Source organism: Heterodontus francisci, chromosome 2, assembly GCF_036365525.1.
Source record: "Heterodontus francisci isolate sHetFra1 chromosome 2, sHetFra1.hap1, whole genome shotgun sequence".
In the NCBI taxonomy this organism is placed as follows: Eukaryota; Metazoa; Chordata; class Chondrichthyes; order Heterodontiformes; family Heterodontidae; genus Heterodontus; species Heterodontus francisci.
Genome location: NC_090372.1, coordinates 226,310,000 through 226,330,919, shown reverse-complemented (window position 1 = coordinate 226,330,919; position 20,920 = coordinate 226,310,000). Strand labels below are relative to the sequence as shown.

Sequence of the window (20,920 nt, the reverse complement as noted above, 5' to 3'; positions counted from 1 at the left end):
CTTCTGGGCCCAGCTTTCGGGCTCGGCTCGGGTCCGGGTCCGGGTCCGGGTCGGGGACACACAGTATTAATTGGACTTGAAAGGTTGTTTGAAAAGATGAAGATTGGAGCCATGCAGTCAGTGATTGTTTTTTCACGAGTTAAACAGAAACCCATGGAGTTGTGCCCAGACAGGTTGTGCCACACTGGACCAGTATTGCTAAAAATAAACACAATTGCACGAAGGCTCAGAAAATATACATTATACATTACCTAGACTCCGAGTACTGTACTGTATGTGTGTAGACTAGAGTCCTGACAGTGATCATTTTATATTTTTTATATAAATACTGTATATTTTATAATAATTAATCACTCAGGACCTTCCTGGTCTCTGCTTCTCAGCTGCTCACTGCCTAAACTTGCAGCAAGTATTTCAATCTATAACGCAGGAGTCCAGGTAATGTATAATATTTTCTGAGCCTTCAGGAAATTGCTGTGTGGGACAACCTGTCTGGGCACAACTCCATGGGTTTCCTTTTCACCCGTGACCAAACAATCACTGACCTCGTGGCTCCAATCTTCATCTTTTCAAACAACCTTTCAAGTCCAATGACAGTTTTTGTTGCTTATCTGCTCAAACTGAAAAAGTGAAAAACGGATTTGGAATTGGAAGGTACGTAAAGTGAACATTCCGGTGTTGGGCTCAGGAAAAATTAGAAGGACTCGGGCCGGGTCAGGCTCGGTTCCAATGTGGTTCTGTCGGGTTTGGGTTGTTTTTTTTTTCCTGACGTAAGCAGGCCTTTAGGGGGTCTGTCTCTGGACAAGTAATGCAGAGAATGAGAGTTCAAATGCCACTTTGAGAGTTTGGATTCTGTTTTAAAAATCCAGAAATTAAGAGTTGGTTTCAGTAAAAGTGTAAAATATTGGAAAGAACTCAATTGGCACAAGAATGTCATAGCATCATAGAAGTTGATGACGCAGAAGGAAGCCATTTATCGAGTGATTACAGCACAAAAAGAGGTCATTTGGCCCACCAAGTCCATACTGGCTCTCTGTAGAGCAATCCAGTCAGTCCCATTCCCCTGCTCTATCCTGTAGCCCTGTAAGTTTATTTCCCTCAAGTGCCAATCTTATTTCCTTTTGAAATAATTTGTCATCTCTGTTTCCACCACCCTCATGGGCAGCGATTTCCAGGTCATTACCACTCAGGGTGTAAAAGGTATTGCCTCACATCCGCCCTGCATCTCTTGCCCAAAACCTTCAATCTGTGTCCCCCGTCCTTGTACCGTCAGTTAATGGGAACAGCTTTTCCTTGTCTAACTTATCTAAGCCTGTCATAATCTTGTACACCTCTATTAAATCTGCCCTCAATCTCCTTTGCTCCAAGGAGAACAACCCCAGCTTCTCCAACTTAACCTTGTAACTCATGTCTGCTTCTACCGATATTTTGTCAGCATCCTCTTACTTAGTAAACACCGATAAAGTACTCATTAAGTATTCTAGCCTTGCCTTGTGCCTTTAAGCATATATCACCCTCTTTGTCCCTAACAGGCTCCACTCCATCTCTTACTAACCGCTTATTATTTGTTCAATGTTCTTGGGTTCCCTTTTATGTCAACTGCCATTCTATTCTCATTCTCTCTTTTCCAGTAGTATTGTTCTCTTCACTTCCACTCAAGGGCAATTAGGGATGGGCAATAAATGCTGACCTAGCCAGTAACACCCACATCCCATCATAAAAGAAAAACTAACTTAGTATATTTGGCCTGGTTCTCGGCTTTAGAATTCACCTGACATGCATCATACACCCTCTTTTTTGTTTCATCATATTCTGTATCTCCCTCGTCATCCAAGGAGTCCTGGCTTTGGTTCCCTGATCTTTCACCCTTGTTGGAATGTACTTAGCCTGTACCTGAAACATCTCTTCCTTAAAGATAACTCATTGCTCTGTTACAGTTTTTCCTGGCTAGATCCCTTCTCATCCCATTGAAGTTAGCCCTCTTCCAATTTAGAAGTTCTACCTTAGATTGTTCCTTGCTCCTCTCCATTACTAATCTAAACCGTATAATACGATGATCACTCTTATCCAGGTACTGCTCCCCAGATACTCGGCCCACCTCATTTCCCAGCACCAGATCCAGCAATGCCTCCTTCCTAGTTGGACTGAGAACATACTGATCATGGTGTTCTCCTGAACACATTTCAGAAATTACTTCCCCTCCTTATCCTTTACTCTAGAATTAACCTAATCCATATTTGGTTAATTAAAGTTGTCCAATATCTCCACTCTATAGTTCTTGCACATTTCTGTAATTTTTCTACAGATTCTGTTCTCTCACTCCCTCTCTCTCTCTCTCTCTCTCTGTCTGTCTGTCTCTCTCTCTCTCTCACTATTTGGAGGCCTATAGAATACCCCCAGTAGTGTGATCATACCCTTTTTGCTTCTCAACTCTAACCAAATGGACTTTGTCCTTGGTCTCTCAAGGACATCCCCTCTTTCCAACACTACAATGTCTTCCTTAATTAGTACTGCCACCCACATCCCATTTCTTCTCCCCTAACTTTTCCCAGCACTTTGTATCTCCGAATGTAAAGCACCCAAGTCCTCACCATTTTTAAACCATGATTCCTTTTTTGCCACTCCATCAGATTCCCCCACAGCTATTTGTACTTGTTGCTTACCAGCCTTATTTACCACACTTTGTGTGTTTACATACATGCATTCTAAACCTGTCTTTGTATTTCTCAAAGTCCTTCTTAGCCTGCTTCTGCCTAATATGGTGCTAACTTCCTTCTCTAGTACTATCCAACACTTGCACTCCTTTATGCACCTTATCCTCTTTTCTACTTCTACCTGGGTTGCTCTTTCAGAGAGCCAGCATGGATATGACGGACAGAACGGCTCCTCCTGTGCTGTAACCATTCTATGATTCTATTACTCCAGCACCAATGTGACTGACTCTTAACTCCCAGTCCTGTGACCTGCCATAACCGGGAGGGACAAGAGCAGCCATGTTGTGGCAACACCATCACCTCCTCCAAAAGGATGGATGAGCTGAATGCCCTTCTTCATTGTAAGAGCCATGTGATGTTGGTGTGTTGAGTTGAAGATGCTACGTTGCCATCAGCATCCGCCAGTGGCCAGGAGAGCAGAGACAGAGTGAGCTGGAACTCTTTTTTTTCTCTTTTGGGATCAGCTCTTGCTGTGTTGAGGATCAGTTATTAGCTATTAGTTATGAAAGGTTCTTTGTGCCCCATAGGTGAGTTCTAGTGGAGCGGCAGCGAGGGATGGCAGACTGCATGTGGGCCTGAGGATCCTGGAGGTCAACAACCACAGCCTGCTGGGAATGACCCACACGGAAGCAGTACGCATTCTGAGAGGGATCGGAGACACGTTGACAATGCTGGTCTGTGATGGCTTTGACCCCAAGGCAGCCTCAGCCATAGCCATGGAGGTAAAGTGTGCAAGTCCACAGGCCTCTGAATGCGAGCTCCAGTATACCGAATGTGGGATTTGTGTATCCTTGTGTGAGACAGATGAGCAAAGAGAGCGTGAATGTGTATGTGGTAAAGGTAGAACAAACAAAGAACAAAGAAAATTACAGCACAGGAACAGGCCCTTCGGCCCTCCAAGCCTGTGCCGATCCAGATCCTCTATCTAAACATGTCGCCTATTTTCTAAGGGTCTGTATCTCTTTACTTCCTGCCCATTCATGTATCTGTCCAGATACATCTTAAAAGACGCTATCGTGTCCGCGTCTACCACCTCCACTGGCAATGCGTTCCAGGCACCCACCACCCTCTGCGTAAAGAACTTTCCACGCATATACCCCCTAAACTTTTCCCCTCTCACTTTGAACTCGTGACCCCTAGTAATTGAATCCCCCACTTTGGGAAAAAGCTCCTTGCTATCCACCCTGTCTATACCTCTCATGATCTTGTACACCTCAATCAGGTCCCCCCTCAACCAGGTCCCCCCTCAACCTCTGTCTTTCTAATGAAAATAATCCTAATCTACTCAACCTCTCTTCATAGCTAGCGCCCTCCATAGCAGGCAACATCCTGGTGAACCTCCTCTGCACCCTCTCCAAAGCACCTACATCCTTTTGGTAATGTGGCGACCAGAACTGCACGCAGTGTTCCAAATGTGGCCGAACCAAAGTCTTATACAACTGTAACATGACCTGCCAACTCTTATACTCAATGCCCCGTCCGATGAAGGAAAGCATGCCGTATGCCTTCTTGACCACTATTGACCTGCGTTGCCACCTTCAGGGAACAATGGACCTAAACACCCAAATCTCTCTGTATATCAATTTTTCCCAGGACTTTTCCATTTACTGTATAGTTCACTCTTGAATTGGATCTTCCAAAATGCATCACCTCGCATTTGCCCTGATTGACCTCCATCTGCCATTTCTCTGCCCAACTCTCCAATCTATCTATATTCTGCTGTATTCTCTGACAGTCCCCTTCACTATCTGCTACTCCACCAATCTTAGTGTCGTCTGCAAACTTGCTAATCAGACCACCTATACTTCCCTCCAAATCATTTATGTATATCACAAACAACAGTGGTCCCAGCACGGATCCCTGTGGAACACCACTGGTCACACGTCTCCATTTTGAGAAACTCCCTTCCACTGCTACTCTCTGTCTCCTGTTGCCCAGCCAATTCTTTATCCATCTAGCTAGTACACCTTGGACCCCATGCGCCTTCACTTTCTCCATCAGCCTACCATGGGGAACCTTATCAAACGCCTTACTGAAGTCCATGTATATGACATCTACAGCCCTTCCCTCATCAATCAACTTTGTCACTTCCTCAAAGAATTCTATTAAGTTGGTAAGACATGACCTTCCCTGCGCAAAACCATGTTGCCTATCACTGATAAGCCCATTTTCTTCCAAATGGGAATAGATCCTATCCCTCAGTATTCTTCCAAAGCTTCGTCTTTCTTCAGCCGCCTAGACTTTTTCCTTTTTCATCTTAGCTAGTTTCATAATTTCACCTGTCATCCATGGTTCCCTAACCTTGCCATTTCTATCCCTCATTTTCACAGGAACAAGTCTCTCCTGCACGCTAATCAACCTCTCTGTAAAAGCCTCCCACATATCAAATGTGGATTTATCTTCAAACAGCTGCTCCCAATCTACATTCCCCAGCTCCTGCCAAATTTTGGGATAGTTGGCCTTCCCCCAATTTAGCACTCTTCCTTTAGGACCACTCTCATCTTTGTCCATGAGTATTCTAAAACTTACGGAATTGTGATCACTATTCCCAATGTAGTCCCCGACTGAAACTTCAACCACCTGGCCGGGCTCATTTCCCAACACCAGGTCCAGTATGGCCCCTTCCCGAGTTGGACTATTTACATACTGCTCTAGGTAGTGTGAGGGAGAGCAAGAGAAACTGGCTGTGAGAAAGAAAGTGAGAATGTGCGTGAGTAGGCGAGAGAGGGAGCAAGTGGGTGTGAGACTGTTCTAGTATACTCTCCCTGCTGTTATATTCTATGTCTCGACTAATAAAGCAAAGCAACCCGTATGCATTCTTAACCTGTGCTTATGAGTGAGAGAGCAAGAGAGAGAGAGATGGGCTGTGTGCAAGTCAGTTGGTGTGTGTCTAAGCATGTGTGAACCTTTTCTGGAGGGAGTATTTCCAAGAAAATCAGACCCTTGGGTTCAGAGGTCATTGTGTTTGACTGACCCTCATGCAGGAGGGAGACATAATTCTCAAAATGATACTGAATGCAGTTGTTGCACTCCCATTGTCCTGGCTACCCCTCTCTTCAAAAGCATGATCTTTGGTCCTGTGGGATCATCCCCTCTCTCCCTACCCCAGTGTCATGGATTTAAACCCCACTTGAGAGACTTTTAGGAACAGGAGAAGGCGCCTCGAGCCTGTTCCGCCCATTCAATGAAATCATGGCTGATCTGCGACCTAACTCCATATACCCGCCTTTGCCCCAATCCCTTCATACCTTTATTAACAGAAATATATCAATCTCAGATGTAAAATTACCAATTGATCTAGCATCAATAGCCATTTGTGGAAGAGAGTTCCAAACTTCTACCACCCTTTCCATGTGGAAGTGTTTCCTAATTTCACTCTTGAAAGGTCTGGATCTAATTTTTAGTCGATCCCTAGTCCTAGATTCCCCAATCAGTGGAAATAGTTTCCCTCTATCTACCTGATCCGTTCACCTTAATATCTTGAAAACTTTGATCAAATTACCCTACTCACATTACTCCAGGTGTGGCCTAATCAGGGCTTTGCATAGCTGAAGCATGACTTCAAGCCCCTTGTATTCGAATCCTCTACATATAAACGGCAGCATTCCATTAGCCTTTCTGATTATTTTCTGTACCTGTTCATGACATTTTAATGATCTGTGTACCTTGGACCTCCACTGTTTTTAGCTTTTTATCAGACAAACATACGAATTAGGAGCAGGAGTAGGCCACTCGGCCCCTCGACTCTGCTCCGCCATTCAATAAGTTCAAGGCAGAACTGATTACTCCACATTACCACCTGCCCCCGATAACCTTCCACCCCCTTGCTTATCAAGAATCCATCTACCTCTGCCTTAAAAATATTCAAAGACTCTGCTTCCACTGCCTATTGAGGAAGAGAATTCCAAAGACTCACAACCCTCTGAGAGAAAAAATTCTCATCTCTGTCTTTAATGGGCGACCCCTTATTTTTAAACAGTGACCCTAGTTCTAGATTCTCCCACAAGGGGAAACATCCTTTCCACATCCACCCTGTCAAAAGCCCACAGGATCAATCAAGTCGCGTCTTACTCTTCTAAACTCCAGCGGATACAAGCCTAGTCTGTCCAACCTTTCCTCATAAGACAACACGCTTAATCCAGGTATTAGTCTTGTAAACCTTCTGAAATGCTTCCAATGCATTTACATCCTTCCTTAAATAAGGAGACCAGTACTGTACACAGTACTCCAGATGGGGTCTCACCCATGCCCTGTATAGCTGAAGCATAACCTCCCTACTTTTGTATTCAATTCCCCTTGCAATAACCGATAACGTTCTATTAACATTCCTAATTACGTGCTGTACCTGCATACTAACCTTTTGTGATTCATGCACAAGAACATCCAGATCCCTCTGCATCTCAGAGCTCTGCAATCTCTCACCATTTAGATAATATGCTTTTTTTATTCTTCCTGCCAAAATGGACAATTTCACATTTTCTCATATTATACTCCATTTGTCAGATCTTTGCCCACTCACTGAACCTATCTGTATCCCTTTGTACCTTCTTTATGTCCTCGTCACAACTTATTTTCCTCCCGATCTTTGTGTCGTCAGCAAATTTAGCAACCATACCTTCGCTCCCTTCATCCAAGTCATTTATATAAATTGTAAAAAGTTGAGGCCCAGCACAGATCCCTGTGGTACGCCACTCGTTACATCTTGCCAACCAGAAAATGACCCATTTATGCTTACTCTCTGTTTCCTGTTAGCTAGCCAATCTTCTATCCATGCCAATATGTTACCCCCTGCACCATGAGCTTTTATTTTCCGTACTAACCCTTGATGTAGCACCTTTTCAAATGCCTTCTGGAAATCTAAGTACAGTACATCCCCACCGGTTCCCCTTTATCCACAGCACATGTTACTTCTTCAAAGAACTCCAATAAATTAGTTAAACATGATTTCCCTTTCACAAAACCATGTTGACTCTGCCTGATTACCTTGAAATTCTTCGAAGTGCCCTGCTATAACGTCTTTAATAATGGCTTCTAATATTTTCCATAAGACAGATATTAAGCTAATTGGCCTGTAGTTTTCTGCTTTCTGTCTCCCCCGCTTTTTGAATAAAAGAGTTATATTCACTATTTTCCAATCTAATGGAACCTTCCCCGAATCTAGGGAATTTTGCAAAATTAAAACCAAAGCATCAACTATTTCATTAGCCACTTCTTTTAGGACCCTAGGATGAAGTCCATCAGGACCCGGGGACTTGTCAGCCCGCAGCTCCAACAATTTGCTCAGTCTCACTTTCCTGGTGATTGTAATTTTCTCTCTCCCTTCCATTTCTTGATTTACAGCTATTTCTGGGATGTTACTTGTATCCTCTATAGTGAAGACCGATGCAAAACACCTCTTCAATTCATCTACCATCTCCTTATTTTCCCTTATTAATTCCCTGGACTCACTTTCTGTAGGACCAACGCTCACTGTGTTAACTCTTTTGTTAACACTTAGAATATTGCGTGCAATTCTGGTCGCCACACTACCAGAAAGACATGGAGGCTTTGGAGAGGGTACAGAAGAGGTTTACCAGGATATTGCCTGGTCTGGAGGGCATTAGCTATGAGGAGCGGTTGGATAAACTCTAATTGTTTTCACTGGAACGACGGAGGTGGAGGGGCGACATGATAGAGGTTTACAAAGTTATGAGTGGCATGGACAGAGTGGATAGTCAGAAGCCTTTTCCCAGGGTGGAAGAGTCAGTTACTAGGGGACATAGGTTTAAGGTGAGAGGGGCAAAGTTTAGAGGGGATGTGCGAGGCAAGTTCTTTACACAGAGGGTGGTGAGTGCCTGGAACTTGCTGCCGGGGGAGGTGGTGGAAGCAGGTACGATAGCGACGTTTAAGAGACATCTTGACAAATACATGAATAGGATGGGAATAGAGGGATACGGACCCCGGAAGTGCAGAAGGTTTTAGTTTAGGCAGGCATCAAGATCGGCGCAGGCTTGAAGGGCCGAATGGCCTGTTCCTGTGCTGTACTGTTCTTTGTTCTTTTCTATAAATATCTATAGAAACTCTCACGATCTGTTTTTATATTTCTAGTTAGCTTTCTCTAGTACTCTAATTTTCCCTCCTCATCAATCTTTGTCATTCTTTGCTGTTTTTTATATTCTATCCAATCTTCTGTCCTGCCACCCATCTTTGTGCAATGATGTTTTTTCTTTGATTTTGATCCTGTCTTTAACTGTTTTAGTTAACCACCGATAGTGGGTCCCCCCTTGGAATTTTTCTTTCTTGTTGGAATGTATCTATTCTGTGTTTTCTGAAATATCCCCTTAAATGTCTGCCAGTGCATCTCTATTGACCTAGCCCTTAACCGAATTTGTCAGTTCACTTTCGCTAGCTCTGCTCTCATAATTGCCCTTATTTAAATTTCAAGTTCCAGTCTTAGACTCACTCTTCTCTCCCTCAAACTGAATGTAAAATTCAATCAAGGTTGAGCAAGCTGTCAATAAGGCATACGGGATCCTGGGCTTTATAAATAGAGGAAGAGCGTACAAAAGCAAGGACGTTATGGTAGCCTTTATAAAGCACTGGTTCGGCCTCAACTGGACTATTATCCTCCGTTCTATGCTCCACACTTCAGCAAGGATGTGAAAACTTTAGAGAGGATGCCAAAAAGATTTACGAGAATAATCCCGGAAATGAGAGACTTCAGTTATGTGGATAAATTGGAGAAGCTGGGATTGTTAGCCTTGGAGAAGAGAAGGTTGTGAGGAGATTTGATAGAAGTGTTCAAAAACATGAGGGGTCTGGACAGAGCAGATAGAGAAAAACCCATTGACGAAAGGGTCGAGAACCAGAGGACACCAATTTGGGAACGGCAAAAGAACCAACAGAGACATAAGGAATAATTTATTTTACGCAGCAAGTGTTTAGGATCTGAAATGCACTGCCTGAGAGTGCAGTGGAGGCAGATTTAGCTGTGGCTTTCAAAAGGGAATTGGATAAGCACCTGAAGAGGAAACATTTTCAGGGCTGCAAGGAAACGATGCGGGGAGTGGGACTAGCAGAGTTGCTCTTGCAAAAAGCTGGCATGGTCGTGAATGTCCTTCTGTGCTCTAACCGTTCAGTGATTCTGTGATGAAGAATATGCCTTGTTCTATCCTGTTTTAGGTCCAAAGTGGATGACCTCACATTTGCCTGCATTGAAATTCATTTGCCCCAGTTTTGCCCATTCACTTAATCTATCAATATCTCTTTTTAATGTTACACTTCCATCTACACTGCTTACAATGTCATTTATCTTTGTCATTGGCAAATTTGGATATGTGGCTTTTGATCCCAAAATCTAAGTCGTTACTAAATACAGTGAATACTTGAGACCCCTACATAGATCATATTAGGACACCACTCGAAACATCCTGCCAATTAGTGTACCTGCTCATTATCCCAGCTCTCTGTCTCCTTCCGCTCAGTGAATTTCCTAGTCAGGTCAATAATTTGCCCTCTGTTCCATGAGCTTCAACTTTAGCTAACAGTCTCTTCTGAGAGATTTTATCAAATGCCTTTATCCATATACATATAAATAACATCCACAGCCAGTTCTGTGTCTGCTTCTTAGTCACCTCTTCAAAAAATTCAATATGATTCTTCAGGCAGGTTTTACAAATCCATGCAGACTCTCTCTCAGCAGTTGAAAATTTTCAAGGTGTTCAGTCACCCTATCCTTAATTATAGACTCCAGTAATTTCCCAACAACAGATATTAGGCTGACTATAATTCCCTGGTTTCCCTCTCACATCTTTCTTAAATAGTGGAATGACATACACAATTTTCCAATCTAAAGGAACAATTCCCGAGTTGAGAGAACTTTGGAAGATTATGGTTCGAGCGTCTGCAATGTTCCCATTTACTTCCTTTAAAACCCTGGGATGGAAACCATCTGCTCTTGGGGGTTTGTTACTCTTCAGGACCTTTATCTTCTTCATTACTTATTTTACTGAAATTAATTTGTGAGAGTCCCTGAGTTTCCTTGGGATTTCCGCCATGTTAACCTCTTCCTCTACTGTAAATACTGAAGCAAAATAATTATTCAGCATGTTTGCCATTTCCTCATTTTCATTGACAATATTCCTGTTATCAGTTTCCAAGGGGACCACGTTGATCCTGACCTCCCTCCTTTTCCCAATGTAACTGTTAAAAAAAAGTATTTTGATATCCCTTGTAAGTTTCTTTTCATATTCCCTTTTTGTACCTCTTACTGTCTGCTTTGTCACCCTTTGCTGTTCGTTGTATCTTTTCCATTCACCGGAAACTTGTGCTGTTTCTTTCAGTATTATCTGTCTCTCATATCTTTAGTTATCCATGGCTGTCTTTTCTGGCAATTAGAGCTCTTACCCCTTAGAGGTATTAACTGCTCTGTATCACAATTTCTTTTTTGAGCACTTGCCATTGATCTTCTTTTGGTCTACCCAATAACAGATTTACCCAGTTTACTGTGGACACGCTCTGTCGCAACCCAATGAAGTCGGCCTTGTCTAAATCTAGAATATTTGTAGCTGTTTAGCGGTTCGCCCTTTCAGTACTGCATTCATAAGATCATAAGAATTTTTTAAAAATTCTTTCATGGGATGTGTGCGTCACTGGCTAGGCCAGCATTTATTGCCCATCCCTAATTGCCCTTGAGAAGGTGGTGGTGAGCTGCCTTCTTGAACCACTGCAGTCCAAGTGTTGTAGGTACACCCACAGTGCTGTTAGGGAGGGAGTTCCAGGATTTTGGCCCAGCGACAGTGAAGAAATGGCGATATAGTCAGGACTATTGCCGGAATGCCTTTGCAGTATCAGCTGTTTCTTGATATCACGTGGAGGAGGACACTCGGCTCCCTCTGTACTGCAGCATTCCGCAGTCTCGCTCCATGTAAAAAATACGTTGCTTTCCCATTCTTCTAACCAAAGTAGACAACCACACATTTTCTCACATTCAACTCCATCTGCCATTTTTTGCCCACTCACTTAACCTATCAATATCTCTTTGGAGGCACTTTGTGTTCTCCTCACAACTTGCTTTCCCACCTGTCTTTGTATCAGGAGCAAATTTGGCTGCAATACACTCAGTTCCTTCATTAAAGTCATTAATTTAGATTGTAAATAGTTGAGGCTCCAGCACTGGTCCCTGTGGCACTCTACTAGTTAGCGTTTGTCAGTCTGAAAGTGGCCATTTATCCCGACTCTCTGTGCTAATATATTACCCCCAACACCATGAGCTCATATCTTGTGTCTTAACCTTTGATGTGGCAGCTTATCGAATGCCTTTTGGAAATCCCAATTGCACTACATCTACTGGTTCCCTTTACCCACCCTGCTTGTTACGTTGATCTCAATCATATTATGACTGTTATTAGAGAAATGTTCATGCATCTTTAGGCTGTTAACTAAATCTGGCTCATTAGTAAATCTAATATGGCATCCCGCCTTGTTGGCTCTAGGAGCTATTATTGCAGATAGATATCCTGGACACATTCAAGAAATTCTGACAGAATCATAACGCCAAAAGAGGAGGCCATTTGGCCCATTGGGTCTCTGCCGTAAAACAATCCAGTCAGTCCCATTTCACCATTCTATCCCCGTAGCACTGTACAAAGAACAGTACAGCACAGGAACAGGCCATTCGGCCCTCCAAGCCTGCGCCGATCTTGATGCCTGCCTAAACTAAAACTTTCTGCACTTCCGGGGCCCGTATCCCTCTATTCCCATCCTATTCATGTATTTGTCAAGATGCCTCTTAAACGTCACTATTGTACCTGCTTCCACCACCTCCCCCGGCAGCAAGTTCCAGGCACTCACCACCCTCTGTGTAAAGAACTTGCCTCGCACATCCCCTCTAAACTTTGCTCCTCGCACCTTAAACCTATGTCCCCTAGTAACTGACTCTTCCACCCTGGGGAAAAAGCTTCTGACTATCCACTCTGTCCATGCCGCTCATAACTTTGTAAACCTCTATCATGTAGTTTTATTTCCTTCAAATGCCCGTCCAATTTCCATTTGAAATCATTGATCAACTCTGCTTCCATTACCCTCGTAGGCAGCAAGTTCCAGGTCATTAGCACTCACTGCATTAAAAAGTTCTTGCTCACATTCCCCCTGCATCTTTTGCCCAAAACATTCAATCTATGTCCCCTAGTCCTTGTACCATCAGTTAATAGGAACAACCTTTCTTTGTCCACACCTGTCATAATCTTGTACACCTCTGTCAATTCTCTCCTCACTCTTCTTTGCTCCATAGAGAATGATCCCAGCTTCTCCAACCTAACCTTGTAGCTAAAATCCCTCACCCCTGAAACCATTCTGGTAAATCTCCTCTGCGCCCTCTCAAGGACTCTCACATCCTTTCTAAAGTGTGATGAGCAGAACTGGATGCAATACTCCAGTTGTGGCTTAACGAGAACTTTATAATCAATTTGGCTGGAGCTAAGGAACAAAAAAGGTGTGGTTACATTGCTCGGTGTTGTCTATAGGCCACCAGCTAGTGGGAAGGACGTGGAGGAACAAATTTGCAAGGAAATTAGAGAGGTGCAAAAATTATAGGGTAGTTATAATGGGGTACTTTAATTATCCAAACATAGACTGGGATAATAGTAGTGTAAAGGGCAGTGAGGGGCAAGAGTTCCTAGAGTGTGTTCAGGAACATTTTCTACAACAGTATGTTGCTAGTCCAATGAGAGAGGAGGGCACTGCTAGACCTGGTTCTTGGCAATGACGTGGGTCAAGTGGATCAAGTATCAGTAGGAGAGCATTTAGGGGATAGTGATCATTGTATCATAAGATTTAGGCTGACTATGGAAAAGGACAAAGAGGAATCCAGAGTAAGAATAATGAACTGGGGGAAGGCCAACTTCAGTGGGGTAAGAATGGAGCTGGGACAAATAAATTGGAGTCAAAAGCTGGCAGGAAAACAGGTAGATAAACACTGGGCTACGTTCAAAGAATAGATAGCTCGGGCATAGTGAGGGTTTGTTCCCTCGAAGGAGAAAAGTAGGGCAAACAAATCCAGAGCACCTTGGATGACAAAAGAGGTAGAAATTAAGATAAAGAAGAAAAAGTGTACTTATGACAGATGCCAGGTAGAAAATACTATTGAGAACCAGGCTGAATATAGAAGGTCCAGAAGGGAAGTGAAAAAACAAATAAGAGAAGCAAAGAGAGAGTATGAGAAGAGACTGGCAGCTAGCATTAAGGGAAATCCCAAAGTTTTCTTTAGGCATATAAATAGTAAAAGGGTTGTAAAAGGAAGAGTGGGGCAGATTAGGGACCAGAAAGGGGATTTACACATGAAGGCAGAGGGCATAGCTGAGGTATTAAATGAATACTTTGCATCTGTCTTTACCAAGGAAGAAGATGCAACCCAGGCAATGTTGAAAGAGGAGGTAAGTCAGACACTAGAAGGGTTTAAAAGTGATAAAGAGGAAGTATTAGGTAGGCTGTCTGTACTTAACTTAGATAAAGCACCAGGACCAGATGAGATGCATCCAAGGATACTGGGGGAAGTGAGGGTGGAAATCGCAAAGGCACTGGCCATAATTTTTCAGTCTTCCTTAGAGTCGGGGGTGGTGCCAGAGGACTGGAGAATTGCAAACGTTACACCCTTGTTCAAAAAAAGGTGTAAAGATAAGCCCAGCAACTACAGGACAGTCAGTTTAACTTCAGTGGTGGGAAAACGTCTAGAAAAAATAATTTGGGACAAAATCAATAGTCACATGGACAAATATGAGTTAATTAAGGAAAGTGAGCATGGATTTGTTAAGGGAAAATCATGTTTAACTAACTTGCTGGAGTTTTTTGAGGAGGTAACAGAAGGTTGATGAGGGCAATGCTGTTGATGTGTACATGGACTTTCAAAAGGCGTTTGATACAGTGCCACACAACAGACTTGTGAGCAAACTTATAGCTCTTGGAATAAAAGGGACTGTCACAACTTGGATACGAAATTGGCTGAGTGACAGGAAACAAAGAGTAGTGGTTAATGGATGTTTTTCAGGCTGGAGGAAGGTTTGTAGTGGAGTTCCGCAGGGATCAGTGCTGGGACCCTTGCTTTTCCTGATATATATTAATGACCTAGACCTTGGTGTACAGGGCACAATTTCAAAGTTTGTAGATGACATGAAACTTGGAAGCATTGTTAACTTTGAGGAGGATAGTGTAGAACTTCAAAAGGACATAGACAAGTTGGTGGAATGGGCAGACAGGTGGCAGTTGAAATTCAGTGCAGAGAAATGTGAAGTGATTCATTTTGGTCGGAAGAACATGGAGAGACAATATAAAATAAAGGGTACAATTCTAAAGGAGCAAAGGGACCTGGGTGTATGTGTGCATGAGTCATTGAAGGTGGCAGGACAGGTTGAGAGTGCGGTCAATAAAGCATACAGTATCCTGGGCTTTATTAATTGGGGCATAGAGTACAAGAGCAGGAAGCTATGTTGAACTTGTATAAGACACTAGTTCGGCCTCAGCTGGAGTATTGCGTCCAGTTTTGGACACCGAGCTTGAGGAAAGACGTGAGGGTATTGGAGAGAGAACAGAAAAGATTCTCGAGAATGGTTCCAGGGATGAGGAATTTCAGTTATGAAGATAGATTGGAGAAGTTAGGACTGTTTTCCTTGGAGAAGAGAAGGCTGAGAGGTGATTTGATAGAGGTATTCAAAATCATGAGGGGTCTTCACAGAGTAGATAGAAACTGTTCCCACTCAGATTTAAAGTATTTGGTAAGAGAAGCAAAAGTGACATGAGGAAAAACTTTTTCATCCAGCGAGTGGTTAAGGTCTGGAATGCGCTGCCTGAGAATGTGATGGAGGCAGGTTCAATTGAAGCATTCAAAAGGGAATTAGACAGTTATATGAAAAGGAAGAATGTGTAGGGTTACGGGGAGAAGGCGTGGGAATGAAACTGAGGGAGTTGCTCTTTATTAGAGCCAGTGCGGAGACGATGGGCTGAATGGCCTTCGTCTGCACTGTAATGATTTTGAGATTCATTCAGCAGGCTCAGCATAACTTCCCTGCTTTAGTACTCACTGCTTCTATTTATGAAGCCCAAGATCCCATATGTGTTGCTGACCACTCAATATGTCCTGCCACCTTCAAAGATCTATGCACATGCACCCCCAGTCCCTGCAGATTCTTTAGATCTGTACCATTAAGTCCAAATAGCCTCTCGACGACCCATATGCCAAAATGAATTACCTCACATTTCTCTACATTAAATTCCATCTGCCACTTGTCTGCTCATTCTACTAGCATGTATGTGTCCTCTTTTAGTTGATTGGTGTCATCCTCACTGCTTGGCCCACCTTCAGATTTGTAATATTGGCAAATTCTGAAATTCTACTCTGTATTCCAATATGTAACTCATTTATATATATCAAAAAAAGAAGTGCTCCCATCACTGACCCTTGGGGAACACCACTTTCTACCATTCTCCAGTCTGAAAAGCAACCATTTACCATAGCTTGCTGTTTTCTGTCCTTAAGCCAATTTTTTATCCAATTGCACACTGACCCTCCTATTCCATGAGCTTCAATTTTGGTAACCAGCGTATTATGTGGTACTTTGTCAAAGGCCTTCTTAAAATCTATACAGACAACATCCACAGCATTCCCTTTATCAACCTTCTCTGTTACTTCATCCAAAAAACAATTAGATTAGTCAAGCACGATCTGCCTTTTACAAATCTGTCCTGGCTCTCCTTAATTAACTCAAACCTCTCCAAGAATCTGTTGCTTTTTTTTCCCGATTATTGTTTCTAAAACTCCACTCATCACAAACTGACCTGCTTGTAGTTAGCAGGAATTTTCCCAAACCCCAATGTTCTGGCACCTCCCCTGTATCTAGGCAAGCCCTTTTGATATCTCCACTCCCACTTCCTTTAGCAACCTGCGAAAAAAGCCATCTGGACCAGGCAATCAATAACATGGATAGGACTAGGAAATAGGTTCTGCAGAGAGATTATAAGCAGCTAGGGGCTAAATTAAAAAGCAGAACCTCAAAGGTGGTAATTTCTGGATTATTACCTGAGCCACAAGGAAATTGGTATAGGGTAAATAAGATTAGAGAGTTAAATGCGTGGCTCAAAGATTGATGTGGGAGAAATGGGGTTTGATTCATGGGGCACGAGCACCAGTACTGGGGAAAATGGGAGCTGTACTGTTGGGTCGGTCTTCACCTGAACCATGCTGGGACCAGTGTTCTGGCAGGTCGTATAAAAAGGGCGGTAGAGAGGGCTTTAAACTAAATAGTGGGGTGAGGGAAGATGTGATAATTTAAAGAGAGGGGAGAAGGCAAGAGAGTGAGGTAACAATAAGGGTAATGATAATCAGAGTGTGACAGGATGGGAAGATTGGAGGGAAGCCAAAGTGGTAACAGGAAGTAGAAAAGTAGTAATTGGGATCAGAATGTGGAATAATGTTAAAAAGACAAAGTTAGGGGCTCTCTATCTGAATGCACGCAGCATTTCCAACAAGGTGGATGATTTGAAGGCACAGCAAGAGGTAAATGGGTATGATTTATTTGCCATTACAGAGACGTAGTTACAGGGTGACCAAGACTGGGAACTGAATATTCAAGGATATTCATCATTTAGCAAGGATAGGCACAAAGCAAAAGGAGGTGGGGTAGCGCTTTTAATAAGGGATGAGATCAGTACATTAGTGAGAGAGGATCTTAGATCAAAGGAGCAAGATGTAGAATCAATTTGGGTGGAGGTAATAAACAGCAAGGGGCAGAAAACATTGGTGGGAGTTGTTTATTGGCCACCAAACAGTCGTGTTAATGTTGGACACGGTATATATCAGGAAATTAGAGGTGCATGTAATGTGAGTACTACAGTAGTAATTGGTGACTTCAATTTACATACTTGGTAAACCTAATCAGCACTAATGCTGTGGAGGATGAATTTCTGGAGTGTGTACGAGATGAGGTTACTGGAGCAGTACGTTGAAGAACCAACTAGCGATTGGGCTATTTTAGATTTAGTATGATGTATTGAGAACGGGCTAATTAAATTTGCTGTAAAGCAGCCTTTGGGAAATAACGACCATAACATGACAGACTTTTACATTAAGTCAGTTCATTCTGAAATTAGGGCCTTAATTCTGAACAAAGGAAACCAGGAAGGTATGAGGGGCATTTTGGCTGTGATGGACTGGGAAAATACACTGAAAGATTTGACAGTAAATGGTCAATGGCTTTTTTTTTTATTCGTTCGTGGGATGTGGGCGTCGCTAGGCTAGGCCAGCATTTATTGCCCATCCCTAATTGCCCATGAGAAGGCGGTGGTGAGCTGCCTTCTTGAACCGCTGCAGTCCATGTGGGGTAGGTACACCCACAGTGCTGTTAGGAAGGGAGTTCCAGGATTTTGACCCAGTGAAGGAACGATAATATAGTTCCAAGTCAGGATGGTGTGTGGTTTGGAGGGGAACTTGCAGTGGTGGTGTTTCCATGCATCTGCTGCCCTTGTCCTTCTAGGTGGTAGAGGTCGCAAGTTTGGAGTCTAAGGAGCCTTGGTGAGTTGCTGCAGTGCATCTTTAGATGGTACACACTGCTGCCACTGTGCGTTGGTGGTGAAGGGAGTGAACTTTGAAGGTGGTGGATGGGTACCAATCAAGTGGGTTGCTTTGTCCTGGATGGTGTCGAGCTTCTTGAGTGTTGTTGGAGCTGCACCCATCCAGGCAAGTGGAAAGTATTCCATCACACTCCTGACTGGTGCCTTGTAGATGGTGGACAGGCTTTGGGGAGTCAGGAGGTGAGTTACTCACTGCAGAATTCCTAGCCTCTGACCTGCTCTTGTAGCCACAGCATTTATGTGGCTGATCCAGTTCAGTTTCTGGTCTATGGTGACCCCCAGGATGTTGATAGTGGGGGATTCAGTGATGGTAATGCCATTGAATGTCAAGGGGAGATGGTTAGATTCTGTCTTGTTGGAGATGGTCATTGCCTGGCACTTGTGTGGTGCGAATGTTACTTGCCACTTATCAGCCCAAGTCTGGATGTTATCCAGGTCTTGCTGCATTTCTACATGGACTGCTTCAGTATCTGAGGAGTCGCGAATGTGCAATCATCAGCGAACATCCCCACTTCTGACGTTATGATGGAGAGAAGGTCATTGATGAAGCAGCTGAAGATGGTTGGGCCTAGGACACTACCCTGAGGAACTCCTACAGTGATGTCCTGGGACTGAGATGATTGGTCCCCAACAAGCAAGATCATCTTCCCTTGTGTTGGTATGACTCCAGCCAGCAGAGAGTTTCCCCCCGATTTCCATTGACTCCAGTTTTGCTAGGACTCCTTGATGCCATACTCGGTCAAATGCTGCCTTGATGTCAAGGGCAGTCACTCTCACCTCATCCCTGGAGTTTCACTCATTTGACCATGTTTGGACCAAGGCTGTAATGAGATCAGGAGCTGAGTGGCCCTGGCGATACCCAAACTGAGGATCGGTGAGCAGGTTATTGCTGAGCAAGTGCCGCTTGATAACACTGTCGCTGACCCCTTCCATCACTTTGCTGATGATCGAGAGTAGACTGATGGAACGGTAATTGGCCAGGTTGGACTTGTCCTGATTTTTGTGTACAGGACATCCTTGTACAATTTTCCACATTGCTGGTTAGATGCCAGTGTTGTAGCTGTACTGGAACAGCTTGGCTAGGGGCATGGTTAGTTCTGGAGCACAGGTCTTCAGTACAATTGTCGGAATGTTATCAGGGCCCGTAGCTTTGCAGTATCCAGTGCCTTCAGCTGTTTCTTGATGATATGTGGAGTGAATCGGACTGGCTGAAGACTGACATCTGTGATGCTGGGGACTTCAGGAGGAGGCCGAGATGGATCATCCACTCGGCACTTCTGGCTGAAGATAGATGCAAATGCTGCAGTCTTGTCGTTTGCACTGATGTGCTGGGCTTCCCCATCATTGAGGATGGGGATATTTGTGGAACCTCCTCCTCTGGTTAGTTGTTTAATTGTCCACCGCCCACTCACAACCGGATGTTGCAGGGCAGCAGAGCTTAGATCTGATCCGTTGATTGTGGGATCGGTTAGCCCTGTCTATCGCATGCTGCTTCCGCTGTTTGCCATGCAAGTAGTCCTGTGTTGTAGCTTCACCAGGTATGCCTCGTGGTGTTCCTGGCATGCCCTCCTGAACTCTTCATTGAACCAGGGCTGGTGCTTCAGTTTGTCTGTCATGGCCGAGTGGGGTATATGTCGGGCCATGAGGTTATAAATTGTGGCTGAATACAATTCTGCTGATGGCCCACAGTGCCTTATGTATGCTCAGTTTTGAGTTGCTAGATCTGTTCGAAGCCTAACCCATTTTGCACGGTGGTAGTGCCACACAACACAATGGTGGGTATCCTCAATGTGAAGACGGGACTTCGTCTCCACAAGGAATGTGCGGTGGTCACTCCTACCAATACTGTCATGGACAGATGCATCTGTGAGATGTAGATTGGTGAGGACGAATTCAAGTATGTTCTTCCCTCTTGTTGGTTCCCTCACCACCTGCTGCAGCCCCAGTCTAGCAGATATGTCCTTTAGGAGTCGGCCAGCAGTGGTGCTACCGAGCCACTCTTGGTGATGGACATTGAAGTCCCCCACCCAGAGTACATTCTGTGCCTTTGCTATCCTCATATTTCTTCCAATTATTGTTCAACAGGGAGGAGTACTGATTCATCAGCTGAGGAAGGGTGGTAGGTGGTAATCAGGAGGTTTCCTTGCCGATGTTTGACCTGATGCCATGAGACTTCATGGGGTCTGGAATCAATGTTGAATCCTCCCAGGGCAACTCCCTCCCAACTGTATACCACTGTGCTGCCATCCCTGGTGGGTCTGTCCTGCCGGTGAGACTTGAAATTCCCAGGGATGGTGATGGTGGTGTCTGGATCATTGTCTGCTAGGTATGATTGCATTAGTATGACTATGTCAGGCTGTTGCTTGACGAGTATGTAGCTCAGGCTGCCAGATGTTAGTAAGGAGGACTTTGCAGGGGCGACAGAGTTGGGTTTGCCGTTGTTGTTTCCAGTGTCTAGGTCGATGCCGGGTGGTCCATCCGGTTTCCTTCCTTTGCTTAGACTTTGTAACAGTTTGATAGAGCTGAGTGGCTTGCTAGGCCATTTCAGAGGGCATTTAAACGTAGAAACATAGAAAATAGGAGCAGGAGTAGGCCATTCAGCGCTTCGA

The 20,920-nt window shown here is 43.9% G+C and overlaps 1 protein-coding gene across 1 annotated transcript in view; it reads left to right on the top strand.

Annotated features, from left to right (window-relative positions):
* Window positions 1–20,920, top strand: part of scrib (scribble planar cell polarity protein) — a 542,315-nt gene that overhangs the window by 233,610 nt on the left and 287,785 nt on the right. Inside the window, exon 26 of the mRNA XM_068016616.1 lies at window positions 3,242–3,436. Coding sequence (XP_067872717.1) covers window positions 3,242–3,436 — 195 coding nt within the window. The remainder of the gene's footprint in view (window positions 1–3,241; window positions 3,437–20,920) is intronic.